This window comes from Lichenostomus cassidix, chromosome 4, assembly GCF_008360975.1.
Source record: "Lichenostomus cassidix isolate B80296 chromosome 4, HeHo_3.0, whole genome shotgun sequence".
In the NCBI taxonomy this organism is placed as follows: domain Eukaryota; kingdom Metazoa; phylum Chordata; class Aves; order Passeriformes; family Meliphagidae; genus Lichenostomus; species Lichenostomus cassidix.
In genome coordinates this window covers 7544265-7561371 of record NC_139484.1, presented here as the reverse complement: position 1 = coordinate 7561371, position 17107 = coordinate 7544265, and the positions used below count along the sequence as shown (strand labels likewise).

The following is a 17107-nucleotide window of genomic DNA, read 5'->3' as shown; positions in this document are numbered from 1 at the left end:
CAAAGCTGGACTAAGCAATCCCTCCATGTTACCTTGCAAAGATACAGTCCTTTTCCTTGCTTCCATTGGTAGAAGGTTGAGCTGTATTAAGTGTTCAGCAAAGATACTTCCATGTTACATGTTGATGGGACTCCTGCAGGGGTTTTTGACCTTTTTTGTGTGTGTCTGGTTTTGTTGAGTGGCTTTTGAAGAGTTCTTTGTGTCCCTTCCTGACACGGCTATTGTCCTGCACCTCTGGGAGCAGTACATAATACCTGGGCTAGCTGCTCTCCAGCTGGCACATCTTGGGTTTTGCCATGTATAACATGGGATCTATGGTCCCCATCCCTTCTGCAGGTGCCTGAAGACTGATCAGTATTTGCCAGCCTTTTGTGATCAGTGTTTTACCAGCCTTTGCCATTTGCTATCCATTTTTGAAATTTTTCTTTCAGAGCTTCATGCCTGCCAGCGTTTTGTATAATTTAACACCTGTGGGAGCATTTGGCAAGTGAGAAACGATCAAATCCTATTAAACCCAAGCTGGCAGAGGCTGTAGAAAACTGATGTGTTTGAGTGTGTGTGTTGAACCACCATAAAAAATGGCATGGTCCCATCACTGCGTGGGTGCTGCCTAAACACCTCCTGATCACTGTTTGTTCACACTGTGCTGGCATCATGGTTTGGAAACAGTTGAGTGGGAATAGCAGGCTGTTGGCAAGGTGTTGGCTGAGGCACAGACAAGAGGGTACCTGGCTGTGGGGCAAGAAAGGTTTTATTCTACAGTAGAATCCTAGAAGGGTTTGGGTTGGAAGGGAGATGAAAGACCATCTTGTTCCAGTCCCCTGCCACTGGCAGGGACACCTTCCACTAGCCCAGATTGCTCCAAGCCCTGTCCAGCCTGGCCTTGAACACTTCCAGAGAACAGCTTCTCTGGTTCAGCATTAATCAGTTTGGTGTTCTTCACGTGAACTGTGACCTCTGTGCCTTTATAGCTAAACAGTGGCATCAGCTTGAACAATACCAGCACGGAGAAGTTGAAGTCAGAGCTGAGGTGTTATCCAAGGAATGCTTGGAAAGCCCCTACCAATGTATGTATTGGCATTACTGGAAGCATTGCAGACTAAGGTGAGCATTTCCAAGTCTGGATTGGAGTGCTTGGGTACATACAGGTGGGGTCAGGATGCTGAAAGTTGGCTTCTGGGACATTACCTGATTTTTATTTTCAAAAAACTTGTTGTTACTGATGGTGCCGCAGCCTGGAAGTGTTCAGTGCCACCAGCACTGCAGCTGCTCACTCACTTCCTTGAGATCTGCTTCAAAGATGTCTGAATTTCAGACACCAGGGATGGAAAGCTGGCTCCAGCCCTGCCAAGGGAATGCTGTGAGGTGGAGCTGCGGAGGAGATGTCGGGATCTAAATGAATGGGCTTTGGTGACCGCACTGTGCAGCTCAAACCTTCTCTCCTGCCTGGCTTCCCTGTGCCGCTGCTTGAACCTTTCTTTCTGTCATAATTTTCTTTTCTTTTCTTTTAACTTTTCCCCTTTGCTCTCTTCCTGCTCTTTGCTGCTGCTCCTGTCTCCTGCTTGCCTGGCACAAGCACGCAGCCCGCTCGAGAGCTCCGTGCCCTGCCTGGCCACCCGCACCTTGGACGATGAACTGGGAGTGCAGCGCAGCCCCAGCGTGGGATGGCTCAGTAAGTGCTGGGCAGGGCTCAGGGTGGGTGGACTGGGGCTAGGAGAGGAAGGGGAAGGGGGAAGTCACACTAGCTGGACTCCTAATGCTTGCTGCTGCATTAACATGGGGAAGAGCATGGATGTGTTCCATGGGGAATGGTGCTGCTCTGGCTGTTTTTGTTATCCTCACTGTCCCCTCCACTGCTTTATTTCATTCTCTTTTCCTTTTTTTCCTTCATCTGGGATGAAGCAGGTAGGTCAGGCCACACTTCCCTTCCAAGGGAATCTAAGCTGGCTGCTGGCACTTTTTTTTGTTTCTTGAAGTATCCTTTGGCTGTTAAAGGGGCTTAAATATTTTAATTTCCATATAAATTAACCTCAGAAATAGTTTGCCAGCTTGAGCTCTCTGGGGTGAGATGGACAGGTCTCTGGCACTGCTTCTCTCTGATTCCCTCTGTCAAACATGACTCGTGGGGGCCTTGCTGATCCCAGAGGAGTGCACAGCTCCTCATGGGAAGGCACAGCTTAACACACTGGTGGTACAGAGGTGTTCTTTGGAGGCCACAGCAATAGACTGAAGTCTGAATGCCAGGATATTCCCCATGTCAGATGACTATGGAGCTGATTCATAGGATGAGATAATAGGACAGAGGGGTTTGGACTGCCTGCCATACTTTCCACACCAGTCCTTGGCTGAGCACGGCCATGGACAGGCTTGTGTCACTGTGTTAGTTTTGCTTAGTTCAGTTTTTGGTAGTGGAGGAGCACAAAGATGGCTCCTGTGTGTTCTGTGTGAATGTTCTGGAAGTTTTTCACCATGTCCAGCAGAGCCAATCTCTGATGGCTCTGAAGGTGATGGATAGGCTGCTGGGCAAGGCTGGGCCAATTAGAGATGTTAGTTACACCTCTGTGAAAACATATTTAAGAAGAAATCAAAACAAAGTAGTCATGCACTTCTTTTTGACAGAGGAGGAGGAAGTGAGAATATGTAAGAGAAAACAACATGGAGACACCGAGGTTAGTGGAAAAGGTGGGGGAGGAGGTGCTCCAGGTGCCAGAGGTGAAAACCCTCTGCCAGCCGTGGTGAGGACCATGGGGGGAGCAGGTGGTCGCCCTGCAGCCCATGGAGCCCACAGGGGTGCAGAGATCGACTCTCAGCCCGTGGGGAGGTACCCATGCCGGAGGAGTGAGTGGATGCCTGGAGGAAGCTGTGATCCAGTGGGAGTCCCAGTAAAAAAAAAGGCCTTACTCCCAAAATGGAAACAGCGTCCGCTTCTGCACCCTGTAGACAAAGACTCATGAGAGGGCAGATTCGGGTGGGCTGCTGCTCGTGAGATCAGATCCACGGCAAAGAAGTTCGCAGAGGACTGTCTCTCGTGGGAGGACCCTATGGCTGAGTAGAGGACTTCTCTCCCTAATGGACTGACCAAAAAAAAAAACCCTTATCCTGCCCCCCCACCCCATGCTGTGGAGCCTGTTTTGCCCTTTCTCAGTGTGTCCTCCCACCAGTGCCTTTTCTCAACTCATGAGTCCGGTGTGTGTTTGACAGCTTTTTTTCTCCTCTCCTCTGTACAGCAGCAGCAGGAGAGAGCAGAAAGAGCAGATGTTTTAGGTGCCTGGCATTTAGCCAGGGTCAAAACATGGCAGTCACCTTTGCCAGAGAGACAGAAAAGAGAATTGGGCCTGGATCAGGAAATTATCCTTCATTAGCAAACACCACAAGGGTGAGTGTTGTGTGCCAGAAGTCCTGGACAGGGGTCTCAGCAGCAGAAACTTTGTACTCCACATGTTTTTTTGGAGCTGCAATGAGTTTGTGGGGATATGTTGACCATCCCTAGGAGAAGGAGGCTGGTAGCAAGGGGGGGAGGAAAGGCACAAGCTGCCTTCTCTTGTGAGAAGGGCCATTATATCTGAGGGAGCAGTAAGCTTGGAATCTAATAAACAAAGCAAACAATGGTGTAATCTGAAAAAATAGCAGCTAAGTGGGGTCTTAAATAACAGCAGGAAGAGTTGAAGCTGGAGATCCCCCCTTTTGTAATACATGATTTGTCTATTTGTGCTCAGCTTGGGCTATGCTGATGTTGCTGGACGTGGCAGTAACACACAGCAGGTATAGTGTGGTTCCAGGTGGCCCACAAGAAGCAATACTTTCAGTCTATCCCCACATATGTTGTAAAGAAAACCCAGCTCTGGGGAGTCCAGAGTTTTTTATTCCCACTCCTTTGGTTATTTGCTCCTGATGCTGATTTATGATTAAGCTTGTTTGTGCTGGGAGCTGATGTACACCGGGAGCTTACGCATTCCTTTTAATAGGAATATCGAATAACTGCTGTCTCAAAGCACAGCCTCAGTTGGGAAATGCCTCTGTGCCATTTCTTTTGGAATACTTCCTCTCTTTCCAATGGTGTTCATGGTCAGAAACTCCAGGATAAATGCTCCTGGTGCTGTGTTTCAGATTCCTGCAAACGTAATGAGAATGGATGGGAACATTTCCAGATAATGTATAAAAATTCATACTGATCCTGTATCCATCCCAGAAGTCTTTATTTACTATTGTTTTGCTGTTTGTTTGTGTTTTGAGTTGTTTGAAATTTAATTACTCTGCTGTGTCTCTAGAGAGTTTCTTTACCTCTCTGGCAAATCTGGTGTCAGGAATTGGTGACTCTTGGCCCGTCGGTGTGGCACCCATGTTTTAACCTGTGAGATGCTTAAGGTTCATGAGCTTAGTTAATGAGCTTGGAGCAAGGGAGGCGTTCGTTAGGGGCTGTCTCAAAGGACCAGGAGCTGCCAGCCTCCCTCTCTGCATGAGCTGTGTGCAGTGTCTGGGATGCTGAAGAGACCAGATGCCAGCCATGCAGCAGAGCTGAGGCCAGGGATTTGCACCCTGGAAGGTCCCAGCCCTGTGGAGGGATGGGTTTGTGGTGTGTCCTGGATTACCTGGTGCCGTCAGTGTCAGCAGTGTGGTGCTGCTTTGCTTTTTCTCCCACAGGCAGGAATTATGAAAAGTCCTTGGACCCTTTGGCCGTCCTGGGAGTCACGGGACCACTGTGGGTCAGAGGTGATGAAGCGTTCAGATCTTAAATCTCCCCTGTGCCATGTCAAGTAATTAGAAAGCAGCTTGTCAGGGTCTGGAATTCCCCATATTAGCCTCCCAAGGAAAGGTGTTGCTGTAGCCTGAGCCTCTGTGTTCTGACTGGATGCAGGCAAGTGCTTTAACTGGTGTCAATGCTGTTCTTACAGGCAGCCCATCCATGGCTCACCGAAACCTGACTTCCACCAGCCTCAATGACATCTCGGACAAACCTGAGAAGGACCAGGTAAGCTCCAGGTCCAGCCTTCTCTTGGGGATGTTTGGAGAGGAGCTGGATGTTGGGGAAAGGGCTCTCTGCACTTTAGCTCTGGAAAAGAAGACGATGAACAAGGTGGGTGAACATTTTTGTGTCCTGTGACTGGACCCTCCACTTTTTAAGCCCCAACCCTTGAAAACAGCAGGTTAATCTCTTCCAAGGTCTGAAGGAAGTGACACCACATAGACTGCATCTGGCTGATCCTTGTGAGAAAGGAGGGAAAATAGCCAGGGGTTGATGGATTTTTGATCCTTTTCCTGCTGAGGGGTTACAAGGGTCTGCAGAGAAGCACCCTGGGCTGAGTGTTCACAGGAACCAAGGGATAGGGCAGGAGCACATAGGGAACATGTCCCTGCTGCAGCAGGTGGTGGAACAAAGGTGCCACCTTCCTTTGCACGTCACAGCAGAAAGGTGGCTTTGCTGACAGATAATGTGGGAGAGCAGCTCCAAAGTGCAGTAATCAAGTTAAAATTGGCCTCTAGTGACAAATCTCCATGGACTTGACCTCTTTCTTAAGTTAGGGTAATGTTTGTGGTGTGGCATACGGGCTGTCTTTGTGTGTGTTTCCGTCCTTTCCAAAGGCTGCCGGTTCTGAGGGGTAAGAGTAAGTTTATTCCAACTCTTAGAAAACTCGTGGCTGAATGAAGTCTCTGTGCAAGTTTCAAAAAACCTTTGTCTGGGTTCAAAAACTGGGTTATTCTCAAAGCCTGGCTGTTTCTTTCGGAGAATCTCTTTTTTTGTCTGCATCTTTCAGCACTCCCTAGTCCCATGGTGATTCTGAATGCAAATGAGAGTTACTTTGGAGAATTATCTGAGTAACACAGTGTTGCTGGCCAGTTGAGGATGATTCCAGTCCTTCAACAATGGCTGGTCACAACCTTCTGTAAGTGCATCCTGAAAGGGACCCAGCAACATAATTGAGGTAGAAAAGTGAGTTCAGAGTAATTAAATAATTTAAAAAGAAATAGGTATTTGCCTAAATAAATACACTTTCATGGAAAGAGAAGGGGAACAGCGTGTTTTGCACGGACTTCAGTGTCATGCAGTGTTGTAGTATCATAGTATTTCCAAAATACCTGTTTCCTTTAATACACGCAGCCACACCTGGGGCAGGAGGAGGATTGTAAAACATCTTTTTGTTGTCAGACAAACTGCTTTTTTTATATTTTTAATCCCATTATAATTGGGGTTTTAATGCTAGACCAGCCCAAAGCTGGGACTGAACATTGCAGCAGCTTCTCAGCTCTCAGCAGTGCAGACAGTCCCCAGTGCCCCTCCTGTGTCTCTGGAAATTCAGATAATGGACTTTTGTGGAGAACGGGGTATAAAAATAGATGCTTTGGTAGTGCTAATAGGGAAATCTGTTAATAGATGCAGTTAGGAACACGCTCCAAAGTTTTTAACTTCCAGTGTACATAATGCCTGGCTGTTGGTAGGGAGAGCTGTTACTTGCTAAGTGTAGAGTTCCAAAAATCCTCTGTTTGTTAGCCCAGGTCCTGCTGATGAACTTTGCACAAGTAGGAGCCTTGTCCTGCGCCTTTAGACATCACCTTAGAGCTCAGTTTTCATGGCTGATCAACTCAAAGTCCTGCCTTGATAAAGTGTGTGGCATTGTGGTGGTGCCTGGCAACTTCCTTGAGCAGGACTCAGTGTGCCATACAGGAGGCACAGCAATAGTCCATTGTGTTACCACAACACGAGCTGCAAAGAGAACAGGTTCTCTTGCCTTGGCAGCAGGGAGACTGGCTGTTCTTATTTGGGCATCTCATCTGGAAGCTGGACAGTTACAGAGACCATACAGGCAGGTGGGAGTCTGCTGGAGACACCGAATATCCCAGTTTTTATTTGTGTGTGTGTAAGAATGCAATGGGGGAGGTCAGTTTATAGCAGTTGCCTGGAGCAGGACTGCCTTCCTACATCCTTAATCAATTCCTGATTTTACACAGATAGAGGATTGTGCGCCCATGTTTTAGAGGAAGAAAGGCTTTGACCAAACTTCCTTGTACCTTTAGTAATTTTCCTGTCTTCCTACATTCTTAACTTTCAGTTCTGCAACTGTTAATGCTATTTGGAATGGTGCAACTGTTTGTATAGCAAATTTATAGCCAGCATACTCCTTTAATCTGTAGTGTCCCTGCTCCTTTTCTCTGGATATTGTAAGGTTCAGGTTTCACATGCATGTCAGAGATCTCATCTGTCAGAGTAATCCTCCCATATTCATCCCTATTGCTGGGGGACCCAGACAGCTCTGCCTGGCTCAGGGGTGTTATTTATGACTACTGAATCAGGTAGTTTGCATCAGCCAGCTCTGTCTGCCTTGGGAATGATGGCTGGATCCACTGGGATTGCAAAGAGGCTGGCTCAGCATCCCCAGCATCTTGCAGAAGCCGCCAGGGCCCTGACTCAAACTGCTGAGAAACAGCTTTGGTAATGGCCCACGGATTTGGGGTTTGCTGTTTTGTCATGTTTTTTGCTTTGGGCTTGTTTGGCAAAAATTTTATAAGGATAATTAGGGAAGAGGAGGTGTATTCCTTTTCATTGTGTTTGTTTTGGCACAGCACTGCACCTAAGGTAGTAGTGCAGAGAAGGGATTTGCCTTCATTTGTCTTACTTCAGGAGGTGTTGGCTGCAGTAAATGCCCTGGGCATTTGCAGCTGGAGAGACAAGCAGTGGCATTTTGGGACAATTTATTCTTCTTTTTGGTATTGCAATTAATAAATGAACATCTAGGCTTCCTGCCCTCTCCCAGGCTCCTAGCTCTCTATTGCCGGGTACATCAGTGGTGCCAGTCCTATGTCCATAAAACCAGGACCTCTCATGGCTGGAGAATTCCTCCAGCTCCTGAATGTCAAGCTGTTGGATCAGATTTTTCTCTAGCACCATATTCATGGAATCCCAGAATCTCAGAATGGATTGGGTTGAAAGGGATCGGATTGGGTTGGAAGGGATCTTAAATATCATCCCATTCCACCCCCTGCCATGGGCAGGGACATCTTCCACTAGACCAGGTTGCTTCAACCCCTGTCCAACTTGGCCTTGGACACTTCCAGGGATGGGGCAGCTGCATCTTCATATTTTAAAAACATTTAAAACTCTTTTTTTCAGCTTACGTGTGAAGGAGAGTGATTGAAAAGAGTCAAGTAGATGCCCCTCTGGTGCCATAGTGCCAGCAGATCATAGGAAGCCGGGGAAGTTCCTATTGTTGTTCCCACTCAAGTCTCACCTCCTGCAAGAAATCCTTTGGCTGTGCTCTATTAGAATGTCCTTGGCAGCTCCGAGTGGCTGAACCACCAGGACTCCTCCAGTGCTCAGCATGTAAAATGAAGGGGACATGAAAGGAAATCTGTTTTCCCAGGCACCTTCTATTCCTGAGCTGATGCAACAGCATATAGAAAGGGAATGTATGTTGATATAAGGGGAGTTTCCTGACCTGGTGTTATCTCTGCTTCCAAAGGGCTTGGATGTGGGACGAACCTGGCTCTGAATGAATATAGTCAGTCAGAGGGAGGCACAAAACCCTTCTTATTTGTTGTGGTGTAGACACTGTGTATTCAACCAAGTGTTTCCATGTCAACAGAGGATCTGTGCCAAAACCAGTGCTGAAGTTAAAAAAGAAATTGGCCTTGTTTAGAGAAACTGTCCTGCCTTTCCTGGGGACCGATGGACAGGGAGGCACTGGCTGGATCCCATTCTTGGGAATGCAGTCTGGTGACTGATAGTGGGAGTGATTCCCTGCTTTTCCTGTTGGAACATCATCTTATTGCCACAGTCACAAGCAGACATTCCCAGTTTTGAGGTCTGTCAGCCTGGGTGACCTACTTTGACTCCATGGAGCTCCAGCGAAAATGTCTGTCTTCCTGTACAATCAATGCCACCCTTCTGGAGGAAAGGAAAAGTTTCAAGAAAAGTTAGTTAACTGGAATTTCATTTACTTTTGCTGCTTTTCTTGATGCAGAGAGCAGTTTTGCTTGCCTGGTTTCTCCCCTTATCCACAGTGCCCCTCTAAAGCATCTTTGGGTGATGAAGCAGCCTGGATGCCCGAAGGTACCTCTGGAGGCAGGTGTTCATGGGATAAATTGTGGGAAGGTAATCTTAAACCTATGTGTGAGCAGATAGAGAAAACCAGAGAGACAGAGTCAGGTTCAAGTTCCAGGGGGAATTAACCTTCCTTAAGTGCTACTTAGGGGCGTGTACTTAGGAGCTGCTTTCATTTCCAATCGATCCGAAGTGGTGTTGATGATCCAAGTGCTACAGTACATTTAAAGAAATTGGGATTTTGAGGTTGCTGTGCCTTTTTGCAAGTACAGTGCTGGCGACCTGTGACTTTTAACATAACATTAGTGGTCGGGTTGGAATGGTGTTCAATTTGGCAGGGGACAGTGAATCTTCCTCCTCCCTCCCTTGTTCCTGGATGCTGCTGAGGAGTTTAATATTTCCAGAGCTTCTTCAGGTAATGGTTTTAGAATGGATTTTAAGTGCTGACTGTACTGATCACCTGTGTGATCTATGATTTAAGAAAGTGGCAAGTGGTGCTGCAAACTCATTTGGAGAAAACAAACACCCACTATAATGGCAGCTCTTCAAAATTAGTGATGGTGATTTGGTGTGCTGGGCAGGGGGGAGGCTGAAGGCGCCAGAGCTTCTGGCCTCAGAAGCTGAGCAGCCACAGGAGGCTCTGCAGGTCAGTTCTGCCTCAGAGAATCACCTGGGTTTGGGCCAGGTGTCCAAACCAGCCCTGGTGTTGCTGAATGATCCTTGTTCAGCAACACAGCCAACCTGGTGATGTAAATTGTTTGTTGTGGATTTGCCACCTTCCCATTATTTTTTTAACCACCAGTGCGCTCCCAAACACTGTGGAAGAGCTGCTAGCACTTTTCCAGACTTCATTCACGGAGCTCCTTGATGCTTGTTTACTATTTCTTCTGGTGGTAATCCTGATTGAAGCATGCAGGGGTAGGAGAGTTCCAGCAGTTTTCTTCCTGTTTAATCAATTCATGTATTTTCCCAAGACTTTTCCCATTTTTCGCCTTCCTTGAGTCGCCTGACACAGCTCATTAGGGATTCATAGTCCAGTTCAGTGCCCCCTCCTCGCTGGTGCTCCTGGCAGTACATCCTCCCTCTCCATTCACCCTTCGCCAGGCACACACAGAGCAACTCCAGAGATCGCCCAGGGAGAGGGGGCAGATTGGGAACCAGCTGAGGGCAGGGTTTTCAGGAGCCTTCAACTCCGAATTAACTCTGCCGCTGCTGAAGTTCAAACAAAGGCGTCTCACAGAGGCTGAGGGTTAGAACTCGGCGGCTGCGGCTGCAGTGTTTTCCCATTCCCTGTTGATGACATTTCTCCAGAGCTGGATCCAGACTGCCGGTGCATATTGCAGAGCTCATGACCGCGCACGGTTGTGGCACAGAGGTGCGGAGATGAGAAGAACGTGCCCGATGCAACTTAATTTTCTTTTCCTTCCTCTTTCACTGCTGCAGCTGAAGAATAAATTCATGAAGAAATTGCCTCGTGATGCTGAGGCCTCCAATGTGCTGGTCGGGGAGGTGGATTTCCTGGAGGGCCCCTTCATCGCCTTTGTCCGGCTGCAGCAGGCAGTCATGCTGGGAGCTCTCACCGAGGTCCCTGTCCCCACACGGTAAGGAAACCCAGCCCCCAGGCAGGGGACCAGACAGGGAACCTGCATTTCCTCTTGTTAGAGTAAAAACACCAGGCCAGAAGATGTTCTCCACTGCTTTCCATCCTGTGACTGTCTGGAGAACTGTCAGGATTGGTAGTGTAAAGTAACAAAACTCACTGAAGCTGCTTCATCGTTTTCAGGTCCTGAGTTTGGTTATAAATTAACCATTACATGAACACACTGACTTAACAGCTCAGCAGTAAAGAGCACTATCAGTGCCAAATTTAACTCCTGGGGCTTTTTTCCCACCCCTTCTGTACAGATCCCAGATTCCCTCACACATGTTTGCTGTATATACTGTTCCTCTTCAGATCAAATGAAGGATTCAGTTCTGGCCCTCCTGGGGCAAAAAAAAGTCAGGTGAACTGGGACATACAATTCTATTGGGACTTGTTGCTTTGTAATGCATAATAGCTCAAGGAAAAATGTCCGAGAAATAATTTATTTATTGTCACTAAAGTTGTAAATTAGTCTCACAAATAGCAATATCTGTTGTGTTCTTAAATATTTGAAGTCACTGCTTGAATATGCCTGGCTGTGTGGATTCATAGCAATATCACAGCCCTTGTATGGAGTGGAAGTTAGATGGCTGTTGGAATGCCTCTTTCTGTGCACCACACAAAGGGAAAAGATGATCTAGCTTTGCTCTTTATTGGTAATAGCAGTGTTTGTATTTCTTGGAGTTTCATTAAGTTGTTTCTAACAGCCACATCCACAACTGTCTGCACATGCTGGGTATTCAGGTAGGAGTGTGGGGACCCAGATGTGGCTTAGTTTTGTAGCAGGTTATTAATTCCTCAACATTTCTGGGCTCTATGTGCTCCAATATTTCAGCTTCCAACTCTAATCCCACTGCTTATTTTTTAAACATATCTCCAAGTTCTTCTTGTCAGCAGTTGTAAGATTAGGTATTGTTTGCTGTGGTGGTGGGGGCCAGGAAGTTAGATGCAGGATTGCTGGACAGCTTCATTACTCAGTAGCAATAATCAAGGCAGTATGTCCTTCCATGCCAGCATTTTTCCCAGGAAATAGTATTATCCATTTGCTGTTCTCCAAAGCAAATACTGGCCCTAATCAAAGCAGCAAGGCTCATTAGGTGACTTTCATGAGTGATAAAGGGCCATTTGCCATGGCTGCATCCTATGAAATTCAATCAAGGAAATCCCCTCAGGGCCATGAGGAGCTGTGATGGAGCATCTCCTGTGCTGCCAGCATTCCTGCCATGGGCCTGCACTTAAAGCCCACAGACTGTACAGGATGCTGGAACTGGAGCCTCTGGCATGCCCACCCTTCTGTCCCATGGGGCTTCTCCTTTTATTTTGTTAAATTGTCAATTCTCTGGTAAAATTGTGGGCACCACGCAGTCCCAGCTGGGCACTACACAGCCTCCCAGGGTTTCTAATACCATGGGAGCCAACATTTGGTGCTGTGGGCTGCAGGACTGGGGTGGGCCAGGTCTCTCAGTACTGGCCTCTCACTGTAGGCAGCAGCAGGTTGGTTTTATGTGGGGCAGGAGGGGGTTAAACATGCAGGTTTTGGCTCAGGGCTAATCTAGGCCCTCTGGGGTGCTGTGTTAGGTGAACATTTCCTGCTCTTTAGCAACTGTTGATAGAGAAGCAAGGAATGGCTTGGGTTGGAAGGGAATTCGACCATCCAATTCCACCCCCTGCCATGTGCAGAGACACTTTCCACTATCCCAGGTTGCTCCAGGCCCCATCCAACCTGGTATTGGACACTTCCAAGGATGGGGAAGCCACAGCTTCTCTGGGCCACTTGTTCCAGGGCCTCACCTCCCTCACAGGGAAGAATTTCTTCCTGATACCCAATGTAACCCTGCCCTCTGGCAGTGGGAAGTCATGTGCCCTTGTCCTGTCACTCCAGGTCCTTGACCAAAGTCCCTCTCCAGCTCTCCTGTAGCCCTTTTAGGCACTGGAAGGAGCTCTCAGGTCTCCCTGGAGCCTTCTCTTCTCCAGGCTGAACACCCCCAGCTCTCCCAGCCTGGCTCCAGACCACAAGGGCTAGTGATAGAAAAACCAGGGATACACAGTTGGAATAGAGAGATCCCAGCCTTTCCTGAGTGTTCTTTTTACTGGTCAGATTGAAAAAGACCTTTAAGGCCTTTGGTTTTCTTGTGTTGAATTTAATCCCACAGCACTTGGGACTCCTGGTTTGGGAAAGCCCTGAGCTGGCAACATGGCTTGGGAAAGGCTTTGTGTTTTCATCAGAGCAATGCACTATACTGTGTTCAAGGCTGCTGTTTCATGCAATGATGATGGGGAGAAAGATGAGGAATGAGTCAGGAGAAGATGTTGTTTGGAGATAAGGTGCACAGACTTGCACAGTCTGGTGTGCAGAGCTGGGAAAGGCCAGTGTCTGCAGGTCTCAAATGAAGTGAAGTAACTTGCCCAAAGGTCACTTGGGAAGCAAGGGGCAGATCCAACAGTGTGGTTCTCCCTGGGCCCCTGAACGAGGCTTTTCACTGCAAAGGCACTTTTCCACCAGGACTTGGCTGAAATTTCTTTGTGCAGGTACCTTTAACCCTTACGGAGTTGCTGTTCTTGCAATGTGTTGAGAGAAACACTGGATTTTGCTATTACTTCTGAGAGACTTTGAGCTTGGTGGAACCTCACATTCTCTGCCATGGAGCATTATTAGCAGCGTTAAGTATCAGAAATGGGCATTTGAGAGCTCAGCAGGTGTTGTGTGCAGCAGGGAGGAGTACTGGACTGGCCTTCAGCAGAGACAGAGGAGGAGTATGGCACAGCTAGAAGTGAGGGCTTTTGTAGGTGGAAGTGTTCATAACTGAATGATATTAAATCCACACAGACATAATCTAGTTTAGACCACTAGAATGCATTAATGTTTTTGTGTTTGTAATGTTTGGACCATGAAAAGATCTTGTTCTACCCACTGAAGGCAGTTCTGAGCTGAATTAGGACAAAGAATTTGGAAAATGCCACAGACTGCTTGTTTTCAAGAGTGTTTTAGTAGTGCAGTGGCATTCAGGTGCTGTTGCTCTGTGCTGGGAAAGAGCCAGCTGGTGGGATTATTGCAGAAGAGGGTTATAAAAGTGCATAGCTCCCCTGGAAAACCAAGAGAATGCCAAGCAGCAACTCCTGAAGTTATGAACCTCTTTTTTTTATATTAATATATTTGACTAATTTGCATCATGGAGTTTGGAAAGAGTTGGCTGAGGAACAGTTTTTCTTGAATGTTGTTTTACAAGAACTGGTAAAGCAGGGAAAGTTCCAGGAGGTGGGAGGAGAGCAGAGGACATGACCTGGGTGTGTGTGGCTTACTCACCTCCCTGTGAACCTCAAGTGAAACACTCAAACGCCTCTTGAAGAACTCGATTAAGAAGTGTTATGTAGTAATGCCAATCAATATGTATTTATGGATCCTGTCCTACTAACTTGCTGCCTTTTTTCTTTTAGGACTCTAGATTTTTTTAAACAGAAGGTACTTGTTCGGATATAATTCTCTTCGTAAACCATTTAACTTAGTACCTCATCATATTTGAGTTAGGGAGAAAAAATAATATTTAATCCAGTCCTTGGAAGGGGAGAGGTGCTTCTGGTGAGGTCATTTCATCTGTATGTTTGCACTGACAAAGGTTTCATGCCATGATGTTTTTCAAGCTCTTCAGCCATGACTTGAATGTAGTTGCTGCCCAGAGAGATCATGTGAGAAATTAAGTGTCCAAGGCCAGGTTGGACAGGACTTGGAAGAACCTGGTTAGTGGAAGGTGTCCCTGCCCATGGCAGGGTACTGGAGCTAGATGGCCTTTAGGGTCCTTTCCTACACAAGCCGTCCTGTGATTCCATGAAACAAATCCCTATGGAGGTGGACAGGCTTTGTTGGTGCACAGGGCATGAGGGGCCACAGGGTGTAACCTCTACTCCAAAGTTAGCTCGAGGCCATTGGCAGCCTCCAGATCTCTAACAAGAACCACAATTTTTAGAGTCAGATTTCTGTCTAGATGTTGTATAAGTAATAAGCAGTTTGTTTTGCCACCCTAAATGGGAACAATCTCTTGTTTTTGTCAGATTTCTCTTCATTCTGCTGGGACCGAAGGGCAAAGCAAAGTCCTATCATGAGATTGGCCGAGCCATTGCCACGCTGATGTCAGATGAGGTAGGTGTCCTGGCATCTCCTGTGGAAAATGGCAGTGATGACCTTCCCTCCAGCCTGATCAACAGGACTGAGCATTCATGTAAAGCTGAAATACCTACGTTACCTCCTAATTCCATCTATTGACATAATTATTGCCTCTGGCTTCATGTTTTTTAAAAGTGTGACTCTAGGAGAGGTCTGTCTGCCGTATGTATTTTCCTGCTAGTGATCACGCTTTCATATCAACTGTGAATTAATTGTTGAATTTATTCTGTTGTGGTCTGCACCTTGTGTCCCATTCTACCTTCCCAGTATTGCGCAGGCAGGGTTATCCAGGTAATCCCCATGGGACTGGTTTCCGCAGGAGGTGGTGCTGTGTGTGGCACTGGATCCCAAACACCAGCAGTGTTTATGTGTTACCCAGGAGCATCTGGCCACTCCTTGCTCCTCATGCCCCTCACTGCCATGGCTGAGCTTTCAGGATTCATTTACAGCTCCTTTCTTCTTCTGCATGCCAGGGCTGATTCACATTAGCTTTGTTTCTTGGCATTGCTTTGCTCTCCTACAGTTCCTTAATTACCGCTCGGCTGCTCCCAGCTCTCCTGGTTTCTGTCACTCAGTGGTTTGCTTCCTATAGCCCCCAAGTCCCTTTCTACCCCCAGCTCATCTGTCATATGCACTGATCCACCTCCTCTCCATACAGTCCAAAAGATTTCTATAAAATTCAGTATTAATGCTTCCCCCCCTTCTCTCATTTGTTCTTCGTGATTAATACCAGGCCTTTCACTAAAACTAGTTTATGTTGTCAGTTTTGAGTAAATACTGTCATCAGTTCTGTGTCACAGGATTGAAAATTAATCTGGGTTTGATAGACTGAAGTAGGTGGCTTTGTCCAAGTGTCTTCTCCAAGTATAACTGAAAGTCCTTATGTAGAGGAAAGCTTTTTTTGCATTAAAGAAATAGATAATTGCTTTACTAACATTTTTAAAGGTTAGAAATAGAGGTTTTGCATAAAATTAGATATATATCTGCAAGGAAAGAATCTCTGTTGTTATCCAGCCAAAGGACAGGGCCTTCTGAGGGTCCTGATACTTCTCCAGAGGTTTCTGAGAAGGAATTAAGTTGATTTTGTAGAACTCAGCAGCTGCTTCTGGAGTCAGGGCCACAGAAAATGCAAAGCATTTCTACAGGGAGTCTCTTTTCCTTGCAGGTATTCCATGACATTGCCTATAAAGCCAAGGACCGTCAGGACCTGATCGCAGGCATTGATGAATTTCTGGATGAAGTCATCGTGCTCCCCCCTGGGGAATGGGATCCAGCCATTAGGATAGAGCCCCCCAAGTCTCTCCCTTCCTCGGATAAGAGGTAATAGCAGGAGAGGGGCTCTGTGGCGAAGGACAGTGGGCATCAGGTGTGAAAAGGGGATGGGAAGAGCCAATGTTTTGGTTGTGTCAGATGTATGTAGTGACCTGCAGCTGTCTGTCCCTATTTAGAAAGTCCTGGAGATATTTTCAGGTCTTCCTTAGTGGCTGGAAGGAGGGTGTTCCCGAAATTTTTTACCTTTTGAGGTGATGTTGTAGGCACACAGTAAGATACCTGGTGGTTATCCAGGCTCTTTGGCTTCTGCTTGGTCTTCATTCTATGCTGTGTCCTTGCCTAGGAAAAACATGTACTCTGGTGGGGAAAACGTGCAGATGAATGGAGACACACCCCATGACGGGGGGCACGGGGGCGGCGGCCACGGCGACTGCGAGGAGCTGCAGCGGACGGGCAGGTCAGTGACACCCCCGCAATGTTTCCTTTGCCAAAACATTCCCACCCCAAAGAACTGGCTGTACAGGCTGAGGTGTGAGCCCAGAATGTGTCCTGGGGGCTTTTAGTGCCCAGTGTGAGGCTGTCTGAAGGGTTCTGAACATCCAGCTTCAGCAAATTGCTAAGTGTCATAAATTAGGTGCTCATTAAATAATAAAACATCATTAAAAAGGACAGAAGGCCCAGGTAGGTGCTGGCTGTTGAGAGCCTGTGAAGTCAGACAAACCGTAAGGGACATAAACATGGCAGGTGCAAGCCTCAGTTAATCCATTTGGACTGCTGAAGGGGTGCCTTAGCCAAAAGCAGAGATGTTCCCTTTTCTGGACATTACTGTTGCAGTTGAGTTCCACAGATGAAGACTTTTATGGGATAGAAATAGAGAAGGTAACAGATCCCCAGGCCCTACTGTTTGCTTTATTACTCTGATTTGTGCCACATAAAAGTCCACTGGAGTGGGAACACAGCTCAGGTGGCCATGAAACAGCGAGCTTAGTGTTTCAAGGTC

The 17107-nt window shown here is 47.1% G+C and overlaps 1 protein-coding gene across 7 annotated transcripts in view; it reads left to right on the top strand.

Annotated features, from left to right (window-relative positions):
* The window catches only part of SLC4A4 (solute carrier family 4 member 4), a 128304-nt gene that overhangs the window by 83581 nt on the left and 27616 nt on the right, over window positions 1-17107 (top strand). For 5 of the 7 annotated variants that reach the window (XM_085057728.1, XM_085057729.1, XM_085057727.1 and 2 more), the window contains exons 7-12: window positions 1577-1672; window positions 4893-4969; window positions 10478-10635; window positions 14724-14811; window positions 16001-16155; window positions 16451-16564. In XM_085057728.1, the coding sequence (XP_084913854.1) occupies window positions 1577-1672; window positions 4893-4969; window positions 10478-10635; window positions 14724-14811; window positions 16001-16155; window positions 16451-16564 (688 nt within the window). The remainder of the gene's footprint in view (window positions 1-1576; window positions 1673-4892; window positions 4970-10477; window positions 10636-14723; window positions 14812-16000; window positions 16156-16450; window positions 16565-17107) is intronic. The other 2 variants (XM_085057733.1, XM_085057732.1) reach the window with 1 other exon arrangement.